The following is a 26,045-nucleotide window of genomic DNA, read 5'->3' as shown; positions in this document are numbered from 1 at the left end:
AGGTGTAGGGTCACTAGTGACCCCACAGAGAAGCAGCGTGGCTTAACGGAAAGAGCATGGGCTTGGGAGTCAGGGATCATGGGTTCGAATCCCAGATCTGTCACTTGTCAGCTGTGTGACTGTGGGCAAATCACTTAACTTCTCTGTGCCTCAGTTACCTCATCTGTAAAATGGGGATTAAGACTATGAGCCTCACGTGGGACAACCTGATTACCCTGTATCTACCCCAACGCTTAGAACAGTGCTCTGCACATAGTAAGCGCTTAACAAATACCAACATTATTCTTATTAGTGGCCAGTAGAGCCATAGATGAACCTTGGGTGCTGCTGTATTCTTCGTTGCTTCCATCAGTCAACTACTTTTCAGAATTCTTTCCGGGTCTGTCCCGGCAAAAGCAGCATGGCGTAATGGATGGGGAAAAGTCCTGAGAGTCAGAAGGTCATGAGTTCTAATCCGGGCTCTGTCACTTGTCCGCTATGTGACCTTGGGCAAGTCACTTCACTTCTCTGGGCCTCTGTTACCTCATCTGTACAATGGGGATTGAGACTGTGAGTCCCACGAGGGACAAGGCCTAGGTCCAACTTGATTTGCTCTTACCCACCCCAGCACTTGGTACAGTGCTTGGCACATAGTAAGTAAGCACTTAACAAATGCCATTATTATTATTATCATTATTATTATTCTTTGGTTTCCTGAGTCAGTGATGGCATAGGCCCAACAGACAGAACCAGAAACTAGAACCCAGGTCTCCGGATTCTGTCACTGGACTACAGGTTGGTGTATTGATTTATTAATTCATTCTTACACTATCCCCCTAACCCCAGCAGTTACAGTAGACAGTTGTAGAAGGAATCCTATAGGCCTCATGTGATTCATTTTCTTTAAAGGGAAAAGTAGGAAAAGGCAACCCTTGCACCAAATCAGGAAAATACCCAGTAAAAGTGAACCAACCCCTATACCACCTGAATTCCAACCCTTACGCCCGAGGCCAGATTCCCAAGTTGACCAATCGCAGAAGCGGTGTGCCCGGGGAATCTCCCACTCTTTACGAAGAAAGCCGTCAATTGGCCCGGGGCCCTTCAGAGCTGTTGCTGCTGCTGCATCAGGTCTATGATCTCGTTGTACAGACGATGAGGAGCATCCAGGCCCCAGATGAAATCCATGTGAGCCCATTCAGGGATGTTCTTATGGTAGACCAGGTTAGTCACTTGGGCTAGCAGCAGGCGGACATCCTCCGGGTCCGACAGCCAGTCTTGTCCTCCAGACCATATGGCAGTGGGGATGGTCATGTCTCTGATTTGGTACTTCAGAGGGGTAGGCTAGAGGAAAGGCACACGGATTAAGTGCTAATTCGGGAGATGTGAGAAAAATCCACATTTAACAAATTGACTTTGCCAGAAAAAAGACTTTCTCTTGATGGAAACAATTAAAGTGATGGTGCTTCGAGCTTGCTTTGAGATATCTTCTCATTCACTCACTTCCTCTCTTGCCTTTTCAATTTTCTCTGGAAATTGCTTCAGTATATAAAGAAATATATTAAAGTCCTCCTGTTTCCCCCCAAATGCCCTTTTTTCTCTAATTAGACTTTTACTGCACTCCCAACACTTTAACTTCTTGTTTGTCTTTTTAACTTTCTCACTTCTAAATTTTCTAAGCTTAAGCTTAGACTCTGTGTATCTGACTCACTTCTTCATTCCTCTCACCCCCTGGGAGCCCCCTCATTGGTTTCAAGAGTTTCAAGAGAGAGCACTCCAACCCAGGCATGAGATTCGGAGCCAGAGACCCTTCCTCTACCCCGAGATCGGATTTGTCGACTATGCCCCTTTCCTGATATATTTGGGTAAACATTCAAATATTTGAATTTTATATTTCAAATATTTGAAATTTGAAATCCCTGTGGGGACTCCTACCCATCCTACCAGCAACAGGCTAAAATCGGTTTCTAAATCCATTCCTTTGAGAACAGATGTGTGGCCAGGGAAGTAAATCTCTCCTGCTGACCCCCGATTCACCAATTCCCTAATTCACTTTCAGTCTCTGGGGTTGTCCGCAGGTCAATACTTTACCTGGTTGCTCTTCTGCTGATTTTTGGTTTCACTTCCCCAGTCAAATGCTTGGAGTTCCCCGGAGCTCACGGCCTGACAGAAAGAAAGACGACAGAAGGTTGCAGCTGGTGAGTGGCGTGGTCTTTCATTTAGAAAGTGATGCCAGCCCGCCACCACACCTTAACCAATAAACTAACCATCTATGACTTCATCAGCTAGACCGACTTTTGAAAGGAAGAAAAACTCATAAATAGTGTTCCCGGTCATGACTTCCTTAGGGGTAAATCCTCAACGGAAATCTCTCCGCTGAGGAGAGGAATCAGAAAGTTGAGCCGTCAAGACTCTGAGGTGACCCAGTGTCTCTTCACACACCATAAGGCTCAGCCAGCAGGGAAACTCGATTAGCAAATTCAGCAGGCTTTTCAACGTATCCAACCCCACCGCCTGCTTCTTTACTGTGGGTGGTTATTGGCGATTACGGAGATCCAACGGTGACTTTGGGCCACATCATGTCATTTGATCAAACCGTACTGAGAAAGTGGATCAAAAACGATGATGCGATCCGTTGGTCAGCCCGCCCAGTGATGAGGGATCATCTTAGTGCCCTGGAAGGGACACCAATTCCAATGCCAACTAGCTCTTTCTCTATCCCCTGGGAGTCAGTTAAAGGGTCTGCCAGGCCACTGGACATCAAAAGGTCTAGGGTCCTGTAAGTTCCCGCAACTGAGAAACTCTGAGGGACCCCTCCTTCTCAGAAACAAGGCTGACTGGAGCTTCAGAGCCTCCTTGCAGAGCAAATTAGGCTCACTTAGTTACCCCAGGGGAGACTGTCAAGAGCCAAAGTGGATCCTACCCCTGAGGGCTTTAGGGCAGGCGGGCCAATCCCCAGGAGGGGACTTGGTGGGGCCGGGGGCAGTGGGGGGGGGGGGGGGGGGAATGTGTCTCATCTTCTCTCAGGAATGGAATCACAGGAGCCACCATGTGGTTCCAGAGGAGCTCACTGGGTCCCTGGGTCAAAGAGACCCCCTTTAGAGACTCAGAGACAAAATGTTCTGTTCTGCACACTGAGTGCACAAAAGAAACAGCTTCCGAGTTTTGTTCTGCTTCCTAACCTAAGAAGAGAAGGGTAGTCTGGGAGAGACCAGGGCCTCCTTGGACACCTTTCAAAGCAACTGTCCACGGCGTGGACTCGGGACAATTTGGGGAAAAATATACCTTAATAACAATAACAACAATAATGTTATTACTATTAATAATGATAATAATAATCATCATCACAATAATTGAAGTATCTGTTCACCATTTACTATGTGCCGAACATCGTACCAAGTTGTGAAGATAAAATATAATCAGATCGGACACAGTCCCCGTTCCATATGGGAATTGTCTATTCAACTTTGACATACTGCCCTTCGCCCCGGGATACTGGATCACCCCACAGGTATGGCTCCCTTGATGAGAAGTGGCTAGAAAGGCCCAGTGTGGTTGGGCCCCAAAGTGGATCCTGTAGATTTTATTTTTGAATACCTCCCCCTGACAATGATGTGCCCTGGGCTGACTTGACAGTAGGATGGGACTGTTTGGGTCATAGTGTTTTGGGTGCCAACAGGCACAAGGCAAAGATAATTTTAGACACTAAGCTAACATTAGCAGATGGTGACAGAGGTAGAGACTGAAAGACACAAATACGTACACACACATACACATATGTGTGTATATATGTGTATGTATGCCTGTCTACTTGTTTTGTTTTGTTGTCTGTCTCCCCCCTTCTAGACTGTAAGCCTGTTGTTGGGTAGGGACTGTCTTTATCTGTTGCCGAATTTACTTTCCAAATTCTTAGTACAGTGCTCTGCACACAGTAAGCACTCGATAAATGTGATTGAATGAATGACAATATAATATATAGAGAGTAAGAGAGAGAGATGGACTACACTGTGAGCTTATTGTGTGTGTGGGCAGGGAATGTGTCTACTATTCCTGTTGTATTGTACTCTCCCAAACACTTAATACAGTGCTCTGCACTTAGTAAACTCTCAATAATACCACCTACTAATGAAAAGAACTAATGAACTACTAAAGAACCACTTGCCTACTGATGGAAAAAACACATTTTTAAATGCCAAGCGTACGCACCGTGCCTTCTCTAGCTCATTTAAAAAAAAAAATGTTGGTATTTGTTAAGCGCTTACTATGTGCCGAGCACTGTTCTAAGCGCTGGGGTAGACATAGGGGAATCAGGTTGTCCCACGTGGGGCTCACAGTCTTAATCCCCATTTTACAGATGAGGGAACTGAGGCACAGAGAAGTTAAGTGACTTGCCCACAGTCACACAGCCGACAAGTGGCAGAGCTGGGATTCGAACTCATGAGCCCTGACTCCAAAGCCCGTGCTCTTTCCACTGAGCCACGCTGCTTCTCTAGCACATGCTTCTCATTAGCACATGCACCATGAATCCTAGAAGTGATTTTAGGTTTACCCAGCTTTACCTGGCTCCAATGTATTATATTTTGGACCGACGTTCCAGCAGGGGCATGGGCTACATACACATTTGCTCGACTCTGGAAGAAAGCACAACAGACCAGGACGGTGGAGTGACCCGAGATGTAGACACGTTCTTTAACCTTTATACTGTAACCTCCCAAGCATTTAGTACAGTGCTCTGCCCACAATAAGCACTCGATAAATACCATCAAATGATTGATAAGACCCGGGATTCACCTTCATCTGAACACATTCTGCGTTATAGGGTTGGGTTAAGGACATGTTGTGTTTCAGCACACTCCCTGTTTAACCGACAACAGCGTTTATGGAAACACAGTGTCAGGTACAAGGAGTGAGCGATACGTCCTCCCCCTCCTCACCCCGCATGCACCCATGGATTTTTGAGCTGAGCTCCCAGCCTAGGTGAAAGTAAAAGTTTGGATATTTTTATATGGTATTTGTTAAGCGCCTGCTATGTGCCAGGCATTGTTCTAAGCACTGGGGTAGATACTAGGTAGGTTGGACACAGTCCATGTCCCACATGGGGCTCACAGTCTGAATCCCCATTTTTTACAGATAAGGTAACTGAGGCAGGGAGAAGCAAAGTGACTCGCTCAAGGTCACACAGTAACCCAGCAAGCAATTGGCAGATCCTTCTGACTCCCAGGCCTGGGCTCTATCCACTAGGCCATGCTGCTTCTGCTTAATGCTAGGATGGGGAACGGGGTTATGGGATTTAAAGGAGCAACTGTTGTGGTCCCTGGGCTGAGTCGGAGGCTATTTCCTGCTGGTCCAAGAAGCTGGGGCCACAGGAGTGATTCTCCCTCTGTCTCCCCACAGAGCAGACCCTGGGTCGTACCTGGACCCGGGGCGGGGAGCTCACCTTGAGAGCCGACAGCACTGCCTGGCCCCACGTGGAGACCAAGTCCTCTTCTTGGCACAGGACCCAGTTCGGGGTAGCCCAGTCCTCACTGCCAGAGTCCCCAGTCTATTCGACTTGACTTGGGGCTGCTTTGCAACCATTCAAACCAGAACAAACCAGATTTATTCTTTTGACCTAGAGCGTTCCACCCTACTTTCAGCCCTGACTCCCAGGTTCACTCATTCCATGTCCCGGACAAGAACTGAGAATGTCCTGTCTGGGCTAAAATGACCCCAGATGGTGACTGTCTGGCTGACCCTCCAGTCCTCTCTCCCTTAAATCCCGTACTTCCTTACTGCCTCCCCCCCATCTTTTGGCTTCGTTAATTATAACATTATTAGTAAATTGACGCATACATACCATGTTTAAGTTTTTCAAATTAAATCCACCAAGAAGTAAGATGATATTGCTACAGAGCTTATCGAGGACAGCTTGACGACAAAAATGGATGACAAACTGCCTGAGAAATTTGTGTTGTTGAAGAAATTCTTTAGTTCCAAATAAGCCCTGTTAAAAGTTAGGTTAATATTTACTTTTCCTGAGAAAAAAGTACACCCTCTGATTGTACAATATAAGATTAGCGATTCCTTTAAGTAGTCTATACTGTAAAGTGAAATCATTTTATTACTATAGACCTAAAAAGAAACAAGCACTCTTTCGGTTAATGTTTTGATCTCCCTTTAACCAACCTTTCTTTCTACATAGTTGTCTTTAGCATATCGAGAAGCTCCAGCAGATGAAATGCTATCTCTGCGTGTGGGATTATTATTATTACTATTACTGTTATTCTTATATTTATTAAGTGCTTACTGTGTGTTATAAGAGCTGGGGTAAGTACAAGTTACTCAGATTGGACACAGTCCCTGTCATACATGGGGCTCACAGTCTAAATAGGCAGAGAAACAGGACTTAGTACAGTGCTTGGCACACAGGAAATGGTTAACAAATATCACAATTATTACAAGCAATGTTGGTGAGCTGACTGTTTTCTGAGACTTTATTGGTGTTGATCACACCCAACCACTTGATGCTTGACTTGAAGATGAAGTGGATGAACTCAAAGTTCTCCATAAACTCATTATGGGCAGGGAACCTGTCTGCTAATTCTGTTGTATTTACTCTCCCAAATGCTTAGTACAGTGCTCTGCCCATAGTAAGCACTCAGTAGATATCAACTGATTGATTGATTGATTGAACCTACTTCAGAAGCCAGATGTGCCCTCTGCAATAGGTCTGGGGTCCACCTGATTTGCTTGTATCCACCCCAGCGCTTAATACAGTGTCTGGCACATAGTAAGCACTTACAAATACCATAATAATAATAATGATTATATGGCCTTATAGAAGAAAATATCCCCACCATTATTGTTGTACTATATTTCTAGTTGGCATGGAGATCGATGACAGTTGTCTCCACCTCTGTCTATCACACTCCCAAGGGATAAACGGGCCTTTTTAACCCATTGGTTAATGTACTGTGCAGATAGCCACATTAAACTCTCCTACCAATGGAAATCTTTGGTGATGGGCAGGAATTCCTTGATATAGTCTGGTAGTAATCTCATTTTTTTTTCCAAGCTTAGTGACCCAGGCTCTGTAAGGGAGTTTATAATCCCATGGCTATCTTGTTTATATGACCACAAGAAGCAGTGTGGCTTTGTGGAAAGAACTTGGGCCTGGGAGTCAGAGGACCTAGGTTCTAAGCCCAGATCTTCCACTTGTCTGCTGTGTGACCTTGGAAAAGGCACTTAACTCAAAAGACATTTAACTTCTCTGTGCCTCAGTTATCTCACCTGTAAAATGGGGACTAAGACCGTGAGCCCCAGGTAGGACATGGGACTGTGTCCAATCTGATTGTCTTGCATCTACCCCAGTGCTTAGTACAGTGCTTGGCACATAGTAAGCACTTCATGAATACCATTAACGACAATGGCCTCCAAGCGCATCATCAGAATACAACAATTAGATGACGTGCTAAGGAAGGACCTTCAATGGTGCTCACAGCCTGGAGAACTGGAAGAGTTTCTCAGAGGATCACAACTGTAGTTTAACCCAAATTTCTAAGTCCCTTGTTGGGAACAATTATCAAGTTTCATTTAGCGTATACCAGTCTGACCCTGTCGTACAGCTCAACTTTCTCTCACTGGGGATGGGGAAAGAGGAGAATGGGAACTTTCAACTCTGACAAGACTGATCTTGGCATCTTGGGGTAGTTCGATGATCTCGATCAACTTCTTAGGACAGTCAAAAGGTCAGATCCCAGTTCTATTTAATGATGTCAAAAGATTTTGTAAATGTTTACAGTGCCATTCTTCGGATTCGACGTCCCTCTATTGAGGCACGCCCCAGAGATAATGTCTGGAGTACCACGATGCAGTCCAAAACCGGGAAGGCTTCAGATAGCTTCATGCCAGCCAAGAACAGCAGTGAGGGAGTCCATATAATTTCTCCAGTTAGAATTCTCACCTTTGTTTTTGATGACGGTGATATAGATGGCATCTTGGAAATCCTGTGGCATTTCCTCCTGGGTTTTTTTCCATTTTTTATTCACTTGTGTCTACTATGCATATCTATTTTCTTCCCTTTAAATATGGTTATTAACCAAATTATATCTTTTTAAAAATCGCATCTGTTGACCCTTCACTGTGTGTCATGCACCGTCCTTAGTGCTGGGAGAGATACAAATCAATCAGTCCCTTTCTCATATGGGGCTCACGATTTAAGTAGGAGAGAGACCAGGTATTAAAGCTCTGTTTTACAGTTGAGTAAAATGAGGTACAGAGAAGTTAAGTGACTTGCCCAGAGTCACACAGCAGGCTAGTGGCAGAGCTAGGATTAAAATAATAATAGTAATAATAATAATAATGGTATTTGTTAAGCGCTTACAATGTGCCAAGCACAGTTCTAAGCACTGGGGTAGTCACAAGGTTATCAGATTGTCCTACGTGGGTTCACAATCTTAGTCCCCATTTTATAGATGAGGTAACTGAGGCACAGAGAAGTTAAGTGACTTGCCCAAAGTCACACAGCTGACAGGTGGAAGAGCGGGGATTCGAACCCATGACCCCTGACTCTGGAAAAGCCCGGGCTCTTTCCACTGAGCCACACTGGCAGCGAGGACTTCATTAAATGTTGGACCAAAGTCAAGTCTTCACGTGTTGACAAGTTCTGCGTTCTCCCTTGGGCCTCATCTTCAAGGTGGGGAGTACGTTTTGAAGATAGCGAAGGGGTACTTGTCAGTTCTACAGGATCCCCTCTTGGTCTGTGATGAGGGTGGCAATGCCAACATTTTTAAGTGGTTTTGTTGGGATGTGTCTGAATCGGTAAACTGAATGGTATCAAGAACTTTTGTACACATAAACTAAGTATAGGATTATAAAAATAAGGAGAAGCGGCGAGCCCTGGTGGAAAGAGCACAGTCCAGGGATTCAGAGGATTTGGGTTCTAATCCTGGCTCTCTCACTTGCCTGCTGTATTACCTTGGGCAAGTCACTTAACTTCTTTGGGCCTCAGTTTCCTCAGCTGTAAAATAGGGATCCAGTACCTTTTCTCCCTCCTATTTAGACTATGAGCCCCCTGTGGGACAGGGCCCGTGTCCGACGTGATTAATCTTTCTATTTATTTGCTATTGTTTTAATGAGATGTTCATCCCCCTGATTCTATTTATTACTACTGTTCTTATCTGTCTGTCTCCCCCAGTTAGACTGTAAGCTCGTCAAAGGGCAGGGACTGTCTCTAGTCTGTTACTGATTTGTACATTCCAAGCGCTTAGTATCCCGGCTCTGTCACTTGTCAGCTGTGTGACTGTGGGCAAGTCACTTAACTTCTCTATGCCTCAGTTACCTCATCTGTAAAATGGGGATGAAGACTGTGAGCCTCACATGGGACAATCTGATGACCCTGTATCTCCCCCAGCGCTTAGAACAGTGCTCTGCACATAGTAAGCGCTTAACAAATACCAACATCATTATTATTATTATTTAGTAGTACAGTGCTCTGCACAGAGTAAGCGCTCAATAAATACTATTGAATGAATGAATTAATTAATCTTGTACCTTCCACAGGGCTTAGTATAGTGCTTGTCCCATAGTTTTCACTTAGTAAACACCACAGTTATTAATGATAATTGTACTGCTTTGCTTAGAAATGTAACCAGGCAAATGAGAAATTGTCCTTTACAGAAACCCAGCAATATACAAACGCTTACTATAAAACCTCAATTGGCTGATGATTGGAATCTGTTCTAGCAAACAACTAATTATATGAAGAATCCCATACCTTAATCATTATGTCAGGCAGCAATAAGAGTTTTGTCCCGGGGCTTTTGGCATATTTAACAGTAGCTACAGGAGCTAAAGCAAAATACATTTTGATTTTCTGAGCTAGCTCTGGCATGGAAGAAAATGCAATGAAGCCTGCAAGAGAACAGAAGATGAGTCATCCATCACCTTAATATGTACATCCTGTTCCCCAGCAACGCAAATTCTCCAGTGAATTCTGTTCCTGCCCAGGGATTTCACTGATTATTGAAACCCAGTGTCTCCTGGGGGTCTATTTAGGCAGAGGAGAGAAAACTATCATCGTCTGTAATTTGGGGACTAAATAAGAAGAAAAGCGGTGTTATCCCAAGGACCTGGTACCGTGCTTGACACACAGTCAGTGTTCAACAATTGCCATCGATTGATCGATCGATTGGGATTGATTGACTCCTGAGGCCAAGGCAGTGGAGGGTCACGCGCTCAACTGTAGCCACAACGGGCAACCCAGTGTGTCGAACACATGGCCGGGCTGTCCTGAGTACGAGCTGGGGAGGAGAGACCAGCTACAGACTCTTCGGCCCATTTGCTCAGAAGCTCGTGGGGCAGTGGGTTCTTGTGGATTTACCCCTGAAAAGTGCCAAGTTCCCCAGCTCTCCGGGGGGAAATGCCACTTTGGTGGCTCACCCGGGCAAACAATTGATCAAGGGTACTTACTGAATGCCTGCTCTGTGCAGAGTACCGTACTAAGCGCTTGGGGGAGTTTGATAGAGTTAGTAGAACTGATCCCTGCCCTAAAGGTGTTTACAGCCTAGTGGGGAAGACAGACCCTAAATTAAATGCCAGGCAGGACAGAAACACTTAAGGTAGCTCTCCTTCCAAGGCATGGCTCCCACAGCCAGGGTTCAGTCTTACCCATGAGAAGCAACATGGTGTGGCGGATAGAGCCCGGGCCAGGGAGTCAGAAGGTCATGCGTTCTAATCCTGACTCCACCACTTGTCTGCTGTGTGATCTTGTGCAAGTCACTTCTCTGTTCCTCAGTTATCTCCTCTGTAAAATGGGGACGAAGACCGTGAATCCCATGCGGGACAGGGACTGCGTCCAACCTGATAAACTCGTATCTCCCCTGTGCTTAGTACAGTGCCTGGCACATAGTATGCACTTAACAGATATCACAATTTTTATTATTATTAGAGAAGCTCCGCAGAGGGAGAAGGTTGGCACAGAAGATGGTGCTGGTATTTGGGCCTAGAATCTCTCGTTCGGGTGGTGAGGAACACCTGCGTTCCCGGGCAGGTTGGCCGTTCGTTCCGATCACAGAGGGGACACGGTCAGGCTTCGCGCCGCCAATCCCAAATTATGGTCAAATGAGCCAACGGCACCACCGGTTTGGGGCTGTGGCCTTGGCACGGCCTGGGCCGTGGTCACCCTGGATACCTGGAGGCCTGTTCTGGCCTCACTTCTGGGCCTGCCTAAGGCTACTCTTAAGCTGGAGCTGAGGTGTGGGGGGGACAGGGAGAGTGAGAGGGGGCAGGTTTCTGTTCACGCTTTGCAGGGGAGTCCCCTGACAATTGCCGATGGCTCAACAAAGAGCAAGCAACAGGCGGCCCATGGGGTCCACACTGCAGACCATGCCGGTGATGGGCTGTGAACCCCCATCCTGGTCTTCACCCCAAATTCTCCGATTGGCTGGAGGCAGCTCCCGGAGGCTGATGGATCAGGAGAGCTGGGCGCTGAGGGACCTATGCCCAGTGGGTGTTGCACTGTGCTTCCTTTCCACCTCCTTTTCCCCCCTTTTTTTATGGCATCTGTTAAGCACTTATAGGCGCCAGGCACTGTACTAAGTGGTGGAGTAGTTACAAAGTTGGACCCGGTCCATGTCCCACATGGGACTCACATTCTTAAACCCCATTTTACAGATGAGGTATCCGAGGCCCAGATAAGGGAAGTGACTTCCCCAAGGTCACGCAGCAGATGAGTGACGGAGCCGGGACTAGAATTCAGGTCCTACTGACTCGATCTCTGCCTCCCTCAGGAACAGGCTAGGCTGGAGAAAGGGGGCTGGAGAAAGGAACCTCCTGCTTTCCCTTCCTCCCACTAGCACACTGGTGCCGTGGCAGTCTCTGCTCTGTGGCCTGAGGCGTCGGACCTGAGCAGCGACTGAGGCTCTCCGAGGCCTTGGCCGTTCTATAGGAGACAGCAGTCACAGGGAACCCAGAAAAGCTACAGCAGTCAGTCTCCCTAGCTCTGTTTTTCTCTTCCTCCCCGTCCGCTCCATTCTTTAAGTCTTTCTCTCTCTGTGTCTCTCCCTCCCACTGTGAGTCTCTGCCTGGGTGTCTGTCTCTGCGTCTCTGCCCGAGTTTCTCTTCATCTTGATCTCTGTCCCTGCTTGTCTTTCTCTCTGCGTCTCTGTGTCTGTCTCTTGGGTCCGGGTCTCTCGTTGTGACCGGATCTTTGACTGCATCTGTATTTCAGTCTCTAAGTCGTCGCGTCAGCATGACTGTCTCCATTGTCCTCTGTTTCGGGCTGCATCCGAGTCACACCCACAAGAAGCTCGATTTCCCTCTCTTCCGTCTCACGGAGGACCCCGGGGAAGGGAAGATGTGGAGGAGGAAATGCCTGGGACAGGAAGTTTGCACTTTCTAGTAGTGCACCCGTCATACAAACCTACTTTCCTTTAAACCTACCCATTGTGGTGCCCTGAGAGTAGCCGACATAATATATTTGTTCTTGGCCGGTTTTCTGCAAAATAAAGTTTATCACTGCAGGAAGGTCAAACCTAGCCATCTCATCATAACTACAAGGGGAAAAGACAAAGTTTTATGCGAAAATTATATTTCTTGCATTGGAGATAGAGTATTCCTTAGGCAAATATATAATGAACCATAGATTTTTCCAGAAACGTCAGCCATGTGCATTGAATTTGGGGTTGTGTTTGCCCTGAACAGAATGAACTGCTCGTTCAGCGCACGTTGATATGATCGTATGCAGAAAGGCCAGTTCCGGACCCCGGCCCACCTAGCAAGCCTGGGACCGGACCAAAAGGCCAGTACATTCACCTTCCCCACCCACCTTTTAACTGGGATCAGACCCTCGTTCACCAGGCCATCTTTTCACACACCCCTCAAAACCCCTATACCCTGAGCCAGACGGTGAAACATAACATCATCATCATCATAATGATAATAATAAAAAATGAATAATGGTATTATTTGTTAAATGCTTGCTCTGTGTCTAGCACTGTTCTAAGTGCTGGGGTAGATATACCAGTTAATCAGGTCGGCCAGCCTGTCTCTCATGGGGCTGACAGCCTAAGTAGGAGGGATTACCCATTTTACTTGATGGATAATCCAAGCGATCAGTTTCACATCTTCGGCTGAGGTAGCCAGTGTTTCAGTATTTACAAGAAACAGCATGGCGGAATGGATAGAGCACGGGCCCGGGAGTCAAAAGGTCATGGCTTGTAATTCCCGTTCCGCCACTTGCCTGCTGTGTGACCTTGGGCAAGTCACTTCACTTCTCTGTGCCTCAGTTACCACATCTGTAAAATGGGGAATGAGACTGTGAGCCTCACGTGGGACAGGGATTGGGTCCAAATCGATTTGCTTCTATCCACCCCAGTATTTAGTACAGTGCCTGGCACATAGTAAGCATTTAACAAATGCCACAGTTGTTACTATTATTATTAGAGTACCACATCCAACTTAGAAGGAGGTCTCAACTCAAAATTTTCAAATCACCACCACCCGATACCACCAGACTCAATATCTCCACCGACCTGAAAGCCCAGAATTCATCTTCGTCGACTGAAAGAGTCTTGTGCTTTCTAGACCAGGTGTTCCCTCGGCTGTTCCCCAACCACACGTCGTAGCCAGCGTCCGCCAGCATGAAACCCAGGCTGTTGTTGGCCAGGTTGAGGACCCAGTTGCTAGCATCCCCCAGCAGGCCGTGCTGCAGAAACACGACAGGCCTTGACGCTGAAATGCAAAAGGAGGAGTTGCAATCTGTAAAATGCCTTTCCTTTTCCCCGTTTCCCTCTTGCATAGTGAAAAATTGAAACAACGAGTAGTTATCCTACTCACTTGGTGGCATTGTCGGATCGCAGGGTGGCATTATCAGGGCACAGAGCGGCACTATCGGCACGCCAAACTTTTGGTTCCTTTCTTTAAACCGAATTTCCTCATTCTAAGCCTTTAACCATTTAGGGGAAGTTCGAGTGGATAATAATAATGTTGGTATTTATTAAGCGCTTACTATGTGCAGAGCACTATTCTAAGCGCTGGGGTAGACACAGGGGAATCAGGTTACCCCACGTGGGGCTCACAGTCTTCATCCCCATTTTACAGATGAGGGAACTGAGGCACAGAGAAGTGAAGTGACTTGCCCACAGTCACCCAGCTAAGTGGCAGAGCTGGGATTCGAACCCATGACCTCTGAGTCCAAAGCCCGTGCTCTTTCCACTGAGCGACGCTGCTTCACCGTGGGATAGCCCATGGTGACTAAAGTTAGTGAACTTATCCTTCCTGCTGCTAAAAACCAACAACTTCATTTAGCCCAGTGAAATAGGGGCTCCAGTCTTGTTTAAATTCAGTGAAAAAGGGACTGAAAAAGTGTCTCGTATCCCAGTCCTACACAGTACCTTGGAAATGGGCAGTTGGGCTGGAGAAAAGCACAAGGCCTAGTGAAAAGAGCACGAGCCTGAGAGTCAGAGGACCTGGATTTTAAGCCCTGTTCAACCAATTGCTTGCTTTGTGATCTTGGGCAAGTCGCTTAACTTAACTGTGCCTCAGTTTCCTTGCCTCAGATTCAATACCTGTTCCCCCTCCTGTTTAGACCATAAGTCCCATGTGGGACAGGGACTGTGTACAACCTGATTGACTTGTATCTACCCCAGAGTCTCGGGATGTACTTGGTACACAGTAAGCATTTAACAAATATAACAATATTACTACTACTACTAATAATGACGATAAAAATGGAAACAAGGCATAAAATCCATTATGAAGGCTTCCTTGTCCTGAGTTATGCACTTTTGACAGGTATTGGTCCAGTAACGGAGACACAGAGAAGTTAATTGGCTCACCCAAGGTCAGAAATTAATTGGTCCACCCCAGGTCACACGGCAGAAAGTGGCAGAGCTGGGATTAGAAGCCAGGTTCATTCATTTATTCATTCAGTCATATTTACTGAGTGGTCATTGTGCAAAGCACTGTACTAAGCACTTGGGAGAGTACAATATAACAATAAACAGACACATTACAAGTCTTCTGACTCCCGGACCAGTGCTCTTTCCACTAGGACACGCCGCTTTTTTTCGGTCTCCCTTCTAGACCCTAAGGTCCTTGTGGTCGGGAAATGAATCTACTAACTCTGTTGTACTGTACTCTCTAAAGTACTCTGCCGAGTGTTCTGCAGTGCTCAATGAATACCACTCACTGATAGTTTGACTCCCTGCCACCAATCTCCCTTAATTCTGGGGTGACCGAGATATGAGGTTAGAGGGGAGGAAGAAAGGGGAAGGAGTTAGAATGGAGACTCGATCGATCATATTTATTGAGCACTTACTGTGTGCGGGGCACTGAACTAAGCAGTTGGGAGAGTACAACGCAACAATATAACAGACACATTCCTTACCCACAACAAGCTTGAAGTCTAGAGAGAAGGAGCAACCCAGCCCTTAGTCTTGAAAATAGAAATAATAATTGTGGCATTTAATTAGCAGCATTTACTCTATAATAATGATGGCATTTGTTAAGCACTTACTAGGTGCGAAGCACTGTTCTAAGCGCTGGGGGGCATACAAGGTGATCAGATTGTCCCACATGGAGCTCACAGTCTTAATCCCCATTTTATAGATGAGCTAACTGAGGCTCAGAGAAGTTAAGTGACTTGCCCAAAGTCACCCAGCTGACAAGTGGCAGAGCTGGGATTAGAACCCATGACCTCTGACTCCCAAACCCGTGTTCTTTCCACTGAGCCACGCTGCTATGCCAAGCACTAGACTAAGTGCAGGGGTAGGTACGAGATAATCGGATTACACAAAACCCTCGTCTTACATGGGGCTCACAACCTAATGGGAGGGAGAGCAGTTTTGTCATCCTCATTTTACAGATGAGAAAACGGAAGCACCGAGAAGCTAAGTGAATTATCCAAGGTCTCACAGGAGGCGGTCGGTAGAGCCGGGATTTCAAAACTAGGTCCCCTAATTCCTGGGTCCATGTTCTTTCCACTAGTCCGCACTGCCTTGCTGCCAAGCTACTTGACAAGCTGTCAAGCTACTTGAGAAACAGCGTGGCTCAGTGGAAAGAGCACGGGCTTTGGAGTCAGAGGTCATGGGGTTCGAATCCCAGCTCTGCCACTTGTCAGGTGGGTGACTGTGGGCAAGTCACTTAACTTCTCTATACCTCAGTTACCTCATCTGGAAAATGGGGATTAAGACTGTGAGCCCTACATGGGACAACCTGATTCCCTTGTGTCTACCCCAGCGCTTAGAACAGTGCTCTGCACATAGTAAGCGCTTAACAAATACCAACATTATTATCATTATTATTGTTATTATTATTACTTCACTGGAACTGTGGCTCAAAGTGAGAGTCCACAGGAAAGAATTCCGTTGGCTGGTGAAGGAGGCCTCATAAGACGGGGCCTGGGGTCACGGATCTGAAGGTCGTCAGGACCCGCTTTATTCCCTGCTTTATTCCCGATCTGGTGATTAGCTCAGGCTGGGCAGGTGCCAGTCAAGGCACTGGGGAAGAGGTCACTGCAGCCTGGGTGCAGCCACCCATGACTTGCGGCCACTCACATTCCCAACGGTGGCACAAACCTGGCACTGCCCCTCGGAAACCAGCCCAGGCCTCCATAGGGCTCAGCCCCGTGGTCTCAACACCAGTGTCTAAGACAAACATCGTGCAAGCGGGGAGGGTTTGGTCGGGTCCTGGGTTTCCAGACTGTGAAGGACCGTCCAGTCTCTGTTTTGCTGTCAGGTGGAAGGCGCTTTTCGAACAACAACATCCGAACCCCAGTTAACCCAGCCTCGACCTAGATCATACCTGCAGCCTTAGGACTGTCAACGCCCCGAGGAATCCTGTTGATCGTAAGGATGTATCCGTCATCAGTCATGACCTCATATTCCTCCCAAGGGTAACCTCGGTATTCGATGATTTCGCTCTACGGGAAGAAACGGAGGATTTCAGGTGAGTAGCTACCCACAGTCAGTGCTCTCGGATATTACGAAGCAGAAAGTGGAAGGGATTGCTGTACTTAACGGTGGCAGACCTCAAAAACGATCAACCCGAAAATTGCCCTGACATTTAGTATTGGTATTTGTTTAGCGCTTGCTGTGTGCCAGGCACTGACCTTAAGCCCTGGGATAGATACAAGCTAATGGGGTTGCATACAGTCCTTGTTCTACATGGGCCTCACGGTCTTAATCTCCATTTTACAGGTGAGGAAACTGAGTCCCACCGAAGTGATTTGCCCAAGCCACACAGCAGAAAAGTGGCAGAACTGGGATTAGAACCCAGGTCCTTCTGACTCTCGGGCCTGGGTTCTATCTACTCTCACCATGCTCCGTCCACCACGCCTCCTCCCTCCTTGCCTGCACCCCCAAGGAAAAAGTCCCACAGAAAGGACAGTGGGATTGAGGGTCAGATGGCATTAGGCAACAGGGCGTGGAAGCTGAAGAATGACACAGAAGAAGCCTGGTAGCTCACAGGAGGCATACAGGAGATGCCAGACTGCTAGCCCTCTTTGGCTGTATTTACAGGATATATATAAATACATATATTATAGACATATAAACAAATATATAGACAGAAAGAGAGAGAGACACAGAGAGAGAGAGATCTTTCGTATTCAAGAAGAAAGCACTGCTGGTGAAGTTAACTCTCCAGTGAAAGGCCAATGCAGATCCTCAATTCTGGTCACATTGTACACCCCAAAAAAGTCAATCCTTGTGTTGCCGTTTCATGTTCGCAGCACTCAGTGCTATTTGGTCTTTTGCCTCCTTGCTTCTCCTTCCTTGTGTAGACTTTGCTCCAAAAGAGCCAGTCCCTTCTCGATAGCAGTACACCACGCTGGCCAGGCCTTAGCAACTGACTCTAAGATTCCAGCTGGGTTGCAGCACTGCCTGGGCCTTTGTTTGAAGGACGCACTAAAGCCGGCATAAGAAATCACTAGATTACAATTTAGCGGGGCCACTAGACTATACATTCTTCCCTTCGATTGTAAAATCCTTTTACGGTGGTTTTTGGGGGGGGGGGGGTTTAAGATATTTAAGCATTTGCTATGTACCAGGCACTCTACTAAGAAGTGGACGAGATACAAACTAATCAGTTTGGACGAAGTCTATGTTCCACACGGAGCCCACGGTATTAATCCCCATTTTACGGACGAGGAACTGAGGCACGGAGAAGTTATGTAATTTCCCCAAGGTCACACAGCAAACAAGCACAGCACATATGCATATATCTGCAGTTTATTTATATTAACGTCTGCCTCCCCCTCTAGACTGTTACCTCGTTGTGGGCAGGAATGTGTCGGTTTTTGTTATATCGTAATAATAATAATAATAATAATCGTACTCTCCCAAGTGCTTAGTACAGTGCTTCACACACAGTAAGCACCGAATAAATATGATTAAATGAATGAGTGAGGAAGCAGAGCCAGGATTAGAACCCTTGTTAAGCACTTACTATGTGTCAAGCACTAGTCTAAGTACTGGAGTAGATAAGGTTAATCAGACTGAATTCAGTCCCTCTTCACGTGGGGTTCATAGTCTAAGTCCATTCAATCAACCCTCCTCCGCCTCTTACCTTACCTCACTAATTCACCACAACCCAGCCCACAAACTTCACTCCTCTAATGCCCACCTCTTCATTCAGTCAGATTTACTGAGCACTTACTGTGTGCAGAGCACTGTACTTATTCATTACACCTCAGCAGAGTGGCTCAGTGGAAAGAGCACGGGCTTGGGAGTCAGAGGTCATGGGTTCTAATCCCAACTCCGGCACTGGTCAGCTGTGCGACTTCGGGCAAATCACTTAACTTCTCTGCGCCTCAGTTACCTCATCTGGAAAATGGGGATTAAGACTGTGAGCCCCACGAGGGACAACCTGATTACCTTGTATCTCACTCTGCACTTAGAAGTGTGCTTGGCACATAGTTAGAGCTTAACAAATGCCATTATTATTATTATCTCACCAATGACCTTGAGCCCACATCCTGCCTCTGGCTTTGAATTTCTTTTCCCTTCATATCCGCAGTTGACCACTCTCCTCACCTTCGAGACCTCACTAAAATCACATCTCTTTCAAGAAGACTTCCCTGACTAACCACTCATTTCCGCACCCTCTTCACCCTCCTTCGTGTCACCAATGCACTCAGAGACGGACCCTTTAACCATTATACTCACCCCGCCTGCAGCTCCACGGCATTTAAGCACAGATCCCCGTGCTCTGCCGCTTCTCCTGTCTGTGATTTATTTCAATATCTGTCTTCCCCACTATCCTGAAAGGTCCTTGATGGCAGGAATCCTGTCTACCAACTCTATCTCATTAAATTCTTCCTTTAGTACAGTGCTGTACACACAGTAAGCACTTAATAAATACCACTGATTGATAGAACTGCATCCCTTGTGAAACCCTCCCTGACACAGGGAGACCCAATGTTAATCAATCAATTAAAATGATTTATTTAGTGCCTACTCTCTACAGAGCATTGTATGAAGTCCTTGGGAAAATACGATGGAATTAGTAAATACAATCAAACTATCGGTGATTTTGACTGAGTACTTCAGTGACAAGAGCCCGGGCTTGGGAGTCAGAGGTTGTGGGTTCTAATCCTGACTCTGCCAGTTGTCTGCTGTGTGACCTTGGGCAAGTCACTTCACTTCTCTTTGCCTCAGTTACCTCATCTGTAAAAGGGGGATAAAGAACTGTGAACCCCATGTGAGACAACCTGATTTCTTGTAACCACCCCAGCAGTTAGAACAGTGTTTGGCACATAGTAAGTGCTTAACAAATACCATTATTATTCTCATTATTATTGCTAATACAGAGCACTGAACTAATCACTTGGGAGAGTACATTAGTTGATGAGACTGATCCCTGCCCTCAAGGATTTTACAATCTAGTAGGGGTGAGAGATGCTAATATAAAGGTACAGATAGAGGAAGTAGTAAAATACAGATGTTGGTACACGAATTCTACCGAGTGCTTAGCTGGTGCAGAATTGCTGAAGTGGCACTGGAAGGAATATAAAGGAAGATTGAAAATAAGTCAGGGAAGGCCTATTGGAGGAAATTTGATTTATTTGAAGGTCTCGGAAGATTGGGCGAGATGTGATCTGTATGCTGGGAAGAGGGAAGACGTTCCAGGAAGGTGGGTATGAGCAAAAACTGGAAGAAATGAGAGCACCACAATAAATGAAACCTTCTCTGGTGGAAATAACACAGTCACTGGGGTTCCTGGAAGTGCACATTATTGACCGAAGTGGAGTCAGTCTGGATTCCTTGATCACCCTGCTTCCAGTCTCTCCCCAACCACTCCATACTTCACTCTGATGCAGTGAGCAGAATGACTTGAAAGAGACAATGTAGGGTATGAGATAAAGTGGGGGAAAAGAGTGGATATGGAGAATGGGAAAAGGGCTGATGGAATCCCTTAAAGTCAATGGTAAGAAGGTTCTGCTTGATGAGAGAAATGGGCAACCACTGGAGGATTCTGAGCAGTAGGGAGAGGTACACAAAACGACACTTTAGAACAACTGCTCCAGGCAACAGAGTGAAGTGTGGACTGGAGAGGGGAGAGAATGGAGGCAGGGTGGTCAAGGTAGAGAAGCAGCGTGGCTCAGTGGAAAGAGCACGGGCTTTGGAGTCAGAGTTCATGGGTTCGAATCCCTGCTCGGCCACTTGTCAGCTGTGACTTTGGGCAAGTCACTTAACTTCTCTGTGCCTCAGTTACCTCATCTGTAAAATGGGGATTAAGACTGTGAGCCCCACGTGGGACAACCTGATTCCCCCGTGACTACCCCAGCGCTTAGAACAGTGCTCGGCACATAGCAAGCGCTTAACAAATACCAACATTATTATTATTATTAGGTCCAGATTGGCTTCTGTTTGGCCAAAAATATATGCTTCTAGGAACCACAATGACTCTGCTATTTCTCTCAGAGAATGTTTCATTTATTGTCATCAGAGACTCAATAGCGGAACTGGGAAGAGTGCTCATTTCTTCTAGTTCCTAACTCACGTCTCTAGTCATTACTCTAATCTCCCACATTAATCGGAAGTTCCTCACCGTCGACTTCAAGGCTTTGCAGCGGCACTCTCTTCCACATCGGATCTTTCCATCAACTACTTTTCAGCTCATGATGTGTCTCATTCTCAACTCTCCCATCTGAGGCTGTTCCTCCAGCCCAAATCCACCAGAGAGGCAGGGTGGCCTAGTGGGAAGAGCACAGGCTTGGGAGTCAGAGGTTGTGGGTTCTAATCCCGGGTCCACCACTTGTCTGTTCTATGACTTTGGGCAAGTCACTCAACTTCTCCGTGCCTCAGTTACTTCATCTGTAAAATGGGGATTAAGACTGTGAGCACCAAGTGGGACAACCTGATTACCTTGTTTCTACCCCAGTGCTTAGAACAATGGTTGGCATATGGTAAGCACTTAACAAGTACAATTATTATTCATTATTACCAGATCATAGGGCTTCCCATCTTTAAAGCTCTCCTAAACTCTACCACCTTCAAGAGTTCTTGCCTGATGAATTCACAACACCCTCACCATTTCAGTTCAACACCCACTCTAGCAGTTGTGTACTTTATTTCGACCCTCAGCACTTTGGAACATATAAATGGTCTTATTTATATAGTCTACTTAAGTACTCTATTTGCAGCATTGGCTCCACCATATAATTGCCCCAACCCAATTTTTGAGGAGCAAATGGAAGATTAGTTTTAGTTCCATAAAACAGTAAGAAGTGATAACCTGCAGGGGAAGGAGAAAGAGCAGAAAAGCCAGAATAGGACAAGGAAGTAGGAGTGAGGTCATAGATAATATAGCAGGAATGGGAGAAATCCTACTAAAATCACATCTCCTTCAGGAAACCTTTCCTGGCTAGTCTCTCATCTCTCCTCCTTATTGTTCCTCCCTTCTGTGTGTCCTATTCACCTCAGTCCACACTCTCTAAGCCCTTAGGTACTTGAGAAGCAGCGTGGCTCAGTGGAAAGAGCACGGGCTTTGAAGTCAGGGCTCATGAGTTCAAATCCCAGCTCTGCCACTTGGCTGTGTGACTGTGGGCAAGTCACTTAACTTCTCCGTGCCTCAGTTCCCTCATCTGTAAAATGGGGATTAAGACGGTGAGCCCCACGTGGGACAACCTGATTCCCCTATGTCTACCCCAGCGCTTAGAACAGTGCTTGGCACATAGTAAGCGCTTAACAAATACCAACATTATTATTCCCTCTCCACCAGACTTTTGTACATATCCTTATATTCCATTAATTTCCCAGCTCACAAGTTATTTTAATGCCAGTCTCTCCCACTAGATTGTTAGCTCCTTGAGGGTAGGTATCATGTATACTTACTCTATTTTATTCTCCCAGGCACTTGATACAGTGTTCTTTACACAATGTGGACTCAATAAATATCACAGATTGAAGTTAATTCATCGAGAGTTTATTATATGAAGGACTCCTGCTCCTCTTATTGCTAGGTTTTATTTCCGGTGTACTAACCCCTCCCCTGGTTTTCAAAAAAGTGGGGCCCTTAGATGAGTAAATATGTTGTTTAGTCAACCATTCAATTACCTGTTCAACTGTTCATAATAACTGAGGTATCTGTTAAGTGCTTACTTCGTGCCAAGAAATCTTCTAAACACTGGGGTTAATACGAAATAAGTAAATCAGACATAGTCCCTGTCCTACGTGGAGCTCACAAACTAAATGGGAGGGAGAATAGGTATTTTATCCTCAATTTACAGATGAGGCAAGTGAGGCAGAGAGAAGTGACTTTTCACATGTGTCTTGCTACTCCTGTACTTGCCCAAATATTTAGGTCAGCAGGAAAACACGGATTTTCCAGTGGAATCATTTTTTCTTGATCTTTGCCTGTGCCTAGCAACTGCTCCTCTCCATTTCACTTACCTAACTGCTCACTCCTTATGTGATACTGCTTGCAGTTGTTTCCAAACATTCAACTTCTGACTCGCCAAGCAACCAATCACTTGAATTTATTGAGCACTTACTGTGTGTACACCACCATACTAAACATTTGAGAGAGTAAGATATAACAAATTGGTAGACACATTCCCTGCTCACAATGACCTTACGGTCTAGAGGGGGAGACAGACATTGATACAAATAAATTAAATTACGGATACGTACGTAAGTGCCACGTACATCCAAAGCACTTATGTCCTCCTGAGGGCCTTTGGCCCAAATTGAAAGAACATTTCAACTTTAGACAGCTAAGGAAAAAGACAGTCAGAGACCACAGTCTAATAGAGGTGAATATTGTTAGCTCACCTCTGAACCGAGCTGACGGTTGTAAACGATATTAGTTCAGCTCTGAACTGAGGCGATAGCTGTGTTCTAAGGTCAAACACAGTAACCATCTTTCTTTTAAAAGTCGGAGGTGGGAAGGAAGATTCCATTAGAAAATCTGAGGTTGAAGCTGCCAGAGAATGGACAGAATCGAGCTTAATTGCATGTGTCTAAATGAAAAAATAGCAAATTTAATAAATACATTCTTAGCTAGGAGACTATGCCCCGGGAGACTCTCTGTGTCTCTGGCAGCATGAAAATTTTGTATTCAGACTCTGAACTACATCACACATTTCATTTGATGGAAATCCTTTTTAAGAAGGTCAGACTTACAATATTCATGAATGCTTCAGGATCCACAGCTTTGATCGGTATCAGTTCAGAGGAGGCGTGTCCTAGGCACAAATACACCACCGGGACAAGCAGCCACATCTTGGTTCTTTGTGAAACCATACATTTTTCCAGTAAGGATGCTTCCATGATGAGACATCTGGTTTCTGTTGTCAACACTCTCCTGAACAATTTGCATGGAATACTTGGCAGGTGAGGAAGAAAAAAAGCTTCAGGGCACTTCTTTGGGTGTAAACCCCTTCTTCGACTTAAGAAGTGAAGAGGCCTGTTTGAGGGTTCAAAGAAGCCCAGCAATCTGGACGACTGTCATTTCTAGGGCATCCCAGTGGACTTTCTAGTCCTTCCCCAAAAGAGATGCAGTAACCAATCCTTCCACTTGTGGGTGGGTGGGTGGGGAATTCTCTTTGAAGTTCCGCCGAATGATGTGTTTGGGATCTGACCCATAAATACTTCTAACATCTTAAAACCTCCTCCGTTCTTCATGTCCAGGCAATAAAGCCTTCTCTGTTTTTCTATCATTATCATCATCAATTCCTGTTTCGAAATGCTCACTTTAGACCAACAGAATTTTGAGGGCCCAGCAGTGCACACCAAAAGGGACACTTGAACGTTCCATGGTTTCCCAATTCATTTTCCTCTGGGTGGATCTGTTTTGAGATGGTGGAGTTTCTCCTTGGGGTTTCTCCTTACCAGTGGTTTGACAATCAAGCTAAATGATTTTTTTCTGTCCTTAATGAGGAGCCAGAATATTAATCGGGAGGAACAAAAGAAGCTTCTCCCATCTACTGGCAAAGCAGTCTTCAGATTTTTTTTTTTTTCACTGAGCTGCCAAAGAACATATTAGTGAAACAAAAGTGTGGATCTTCTTTCTAGGTCAGAATCTCTAGGTCAGCCTAAATGTAGAGCAGAAGTCTTTGCAAGGAGTGTGATGTGGGTGTTTTTTGGGGGAGTCAGACAAGGCATAGAAATCATCAGAATCAATCGCATTTCCTGAGCACCTACTATGTGCAGAGCAGTTAAGTGAGTGCTTGGGAAGTACAGTATAAGAGAGTCGGTGGATGCATTCCCCGCCCACAATGAGCTTACGATATAGAGAGAACTGTGGGAGAAAGCATTTTTGTGTAGAAAAGGACTGGATTACATGTTGGATGAGAGCTGATGGTTAGGGGTGGTATTACCATCTCAACTTTTATGAATGCAGCTGAACACATCCAAACACTCCAACCTTTGACCCGACACTAATAATTACTCAGAGGAGTAATTAAGCGCATCAGAGAAAGCCCCTGGAGTGAAGACCTGCAGAGACCTGCTTCTTAGCCCACACAGTGACCTGCTTTGACTCTGTGTGAACAGCCACATAAACAGGAGTTGTCCCCTACACTGCCTCCAGCACTGAGTGAATGCCCAGGAGGCAAACATTTCAATCCTGTTGACCTTTCCCTGAAGAATCCACGGGCGAAAGACAGTCCAATAAAAGCAATCCCAGTGTAAGCAAGGTTGACTGGAAACTTTATAGCTCCATTCCAGCTGCAAAAACCTAGAATTCTAGAAGCCTAGAGTTGCAGAACTGGAAGGGATCTTGACAGATCACTTACTTCAGGCCCCTGACTCCAGATAAGCAAAAAACAAAAATCCAACAGGACAGATGAATGTCTATTCAGGAGAAAACAAAGGGTTATGATTAGACGTGAATTTCTTATTGAAGGCGTAGTCTAATTTTTCAGTTCTAATGGTACAATATAAAATTCTCTCCATCCAATATTTGGGGATTTAATGACTGAGCACTTATCATTAATTCAGTTGTCTGTTAAGTTGTCAAGTGGATACCCTACACTTATAGGAAGCAAAGGCTTTCAAGATGTCACTTTTCAACTCCTTGTTCAAGAAGGAGAGCGTTTTTCTGGTGGTTTTGACAGTCTGCCGGTGGGGTCCCTAGTGATTGGGACCCAGAAGGTAGAAAAATCTCCCTCGGTCCCTCCTGACGTTTTTTGTATCCTCTCCTCCGGTCTGGAAGCTGTGGCAACAAGCTCTCCTTTGGGCTGGCTGCCCTGAGAGGAGCAGAGCCCTGTGCTAAGTCCCAGTGAACTCAACAGCTCTCAACAGCAGGGACTCCGAGAAGCAGGATTAGCTCATCCACTGAACTGCAAGCTCTGTGAAGGCAGGGGACCTTCCTCCTATGTTTAATGGGTTCTTCTTGCTCTTCAGGATGGTGCTTTCTACACAGCGACGGCGATAGCGAGGATGGGATGGGAGACTGCCATCGAGGAGTCTCCTGACGGACAAGCCTCGGGCCTGAGAACCCACCCGGAGGAGGTGATTACAGTGGTCGTGGCTTGCGAGGGGCCGCTTACCCTCGTGAATCTTTGCCAGTTGTGTTCCCACTGGGGCCGGAGTGCAATGGGCTAGGTGGCAGGCAGGGGTATGGCATGCTGTAAAGTCCACTGC

At 46.0% G+C, this 26,045-nt stretch overlaps 1 protein-coding gene across 2 annotated transcripts; it reads right to left on the bottom strand.

Annotated features, from left to right (window-relative positions):
* Positions 1 to 828: 828 nt before the first annotated feature.
* Positions 829 to 23,729, bottom strand: LIPM (lipase family member M). Of its 2 annotated transcripts, none has more exons than XM_001506588.4 (9): positions 23,583 to 23,729; positions 16,759 to 16,876; positions 13,488 to 13,686; positions 12,397 to 12,506; positions 9,731 to 9,867; positions 5,813 to 5,959; positions 4,536 to 4,607; positions 2,068 to 2,139; positions 829 to 1,320 (listed from the first exon to the last, which is right to left on the bottom strand). In XM_001506588.4, exons 1-9 carry the CDS (start codon positions 23,727 to 23,729, stop codon positions 1,081 to 1,083), a joined length of 1,242 nt encoding a protein of 413 aa, XP_001506638.3. In that variant the 3' UTR covers positions 829 to 1,080. The 2 variants fall into 2 exon arrangements, with proteins under 2 accessions (XP_001506638.3, XP_028917143.1); XM_029061310.2 differs by having other exon boundaries at positions 13,488 to 13,729; positions 16,781 to 16,876; positions 23,583 to 23,606.
* Positions 23,730 to 26,045: the final 2,316 nt, after the last annotated feature.

The sequence above is a fragment of the Ornithorhynchus anatinus genome, chromosome 3, assembly GCF_004115215.2.
Source record: "Ornithorhynchus anatinus isolate Pmale09 chromosome 3, mOrnAna1.pri.v4, whole genome shotgun sequence".
In the NCBI taxonomy this organism is placed as follows: Eukaryota; Metazoa; Chordata; class Mammalia; order Monotremata; family Ornithorhynchidae; genus Ornithorhynchus; species Ornithorhynchus anatinus.
The sequence above is the reverse complement of the archived record's forward strand: the minus strand, read 5'-3'. Positions and strand labels throughout refer to the sequence as shown.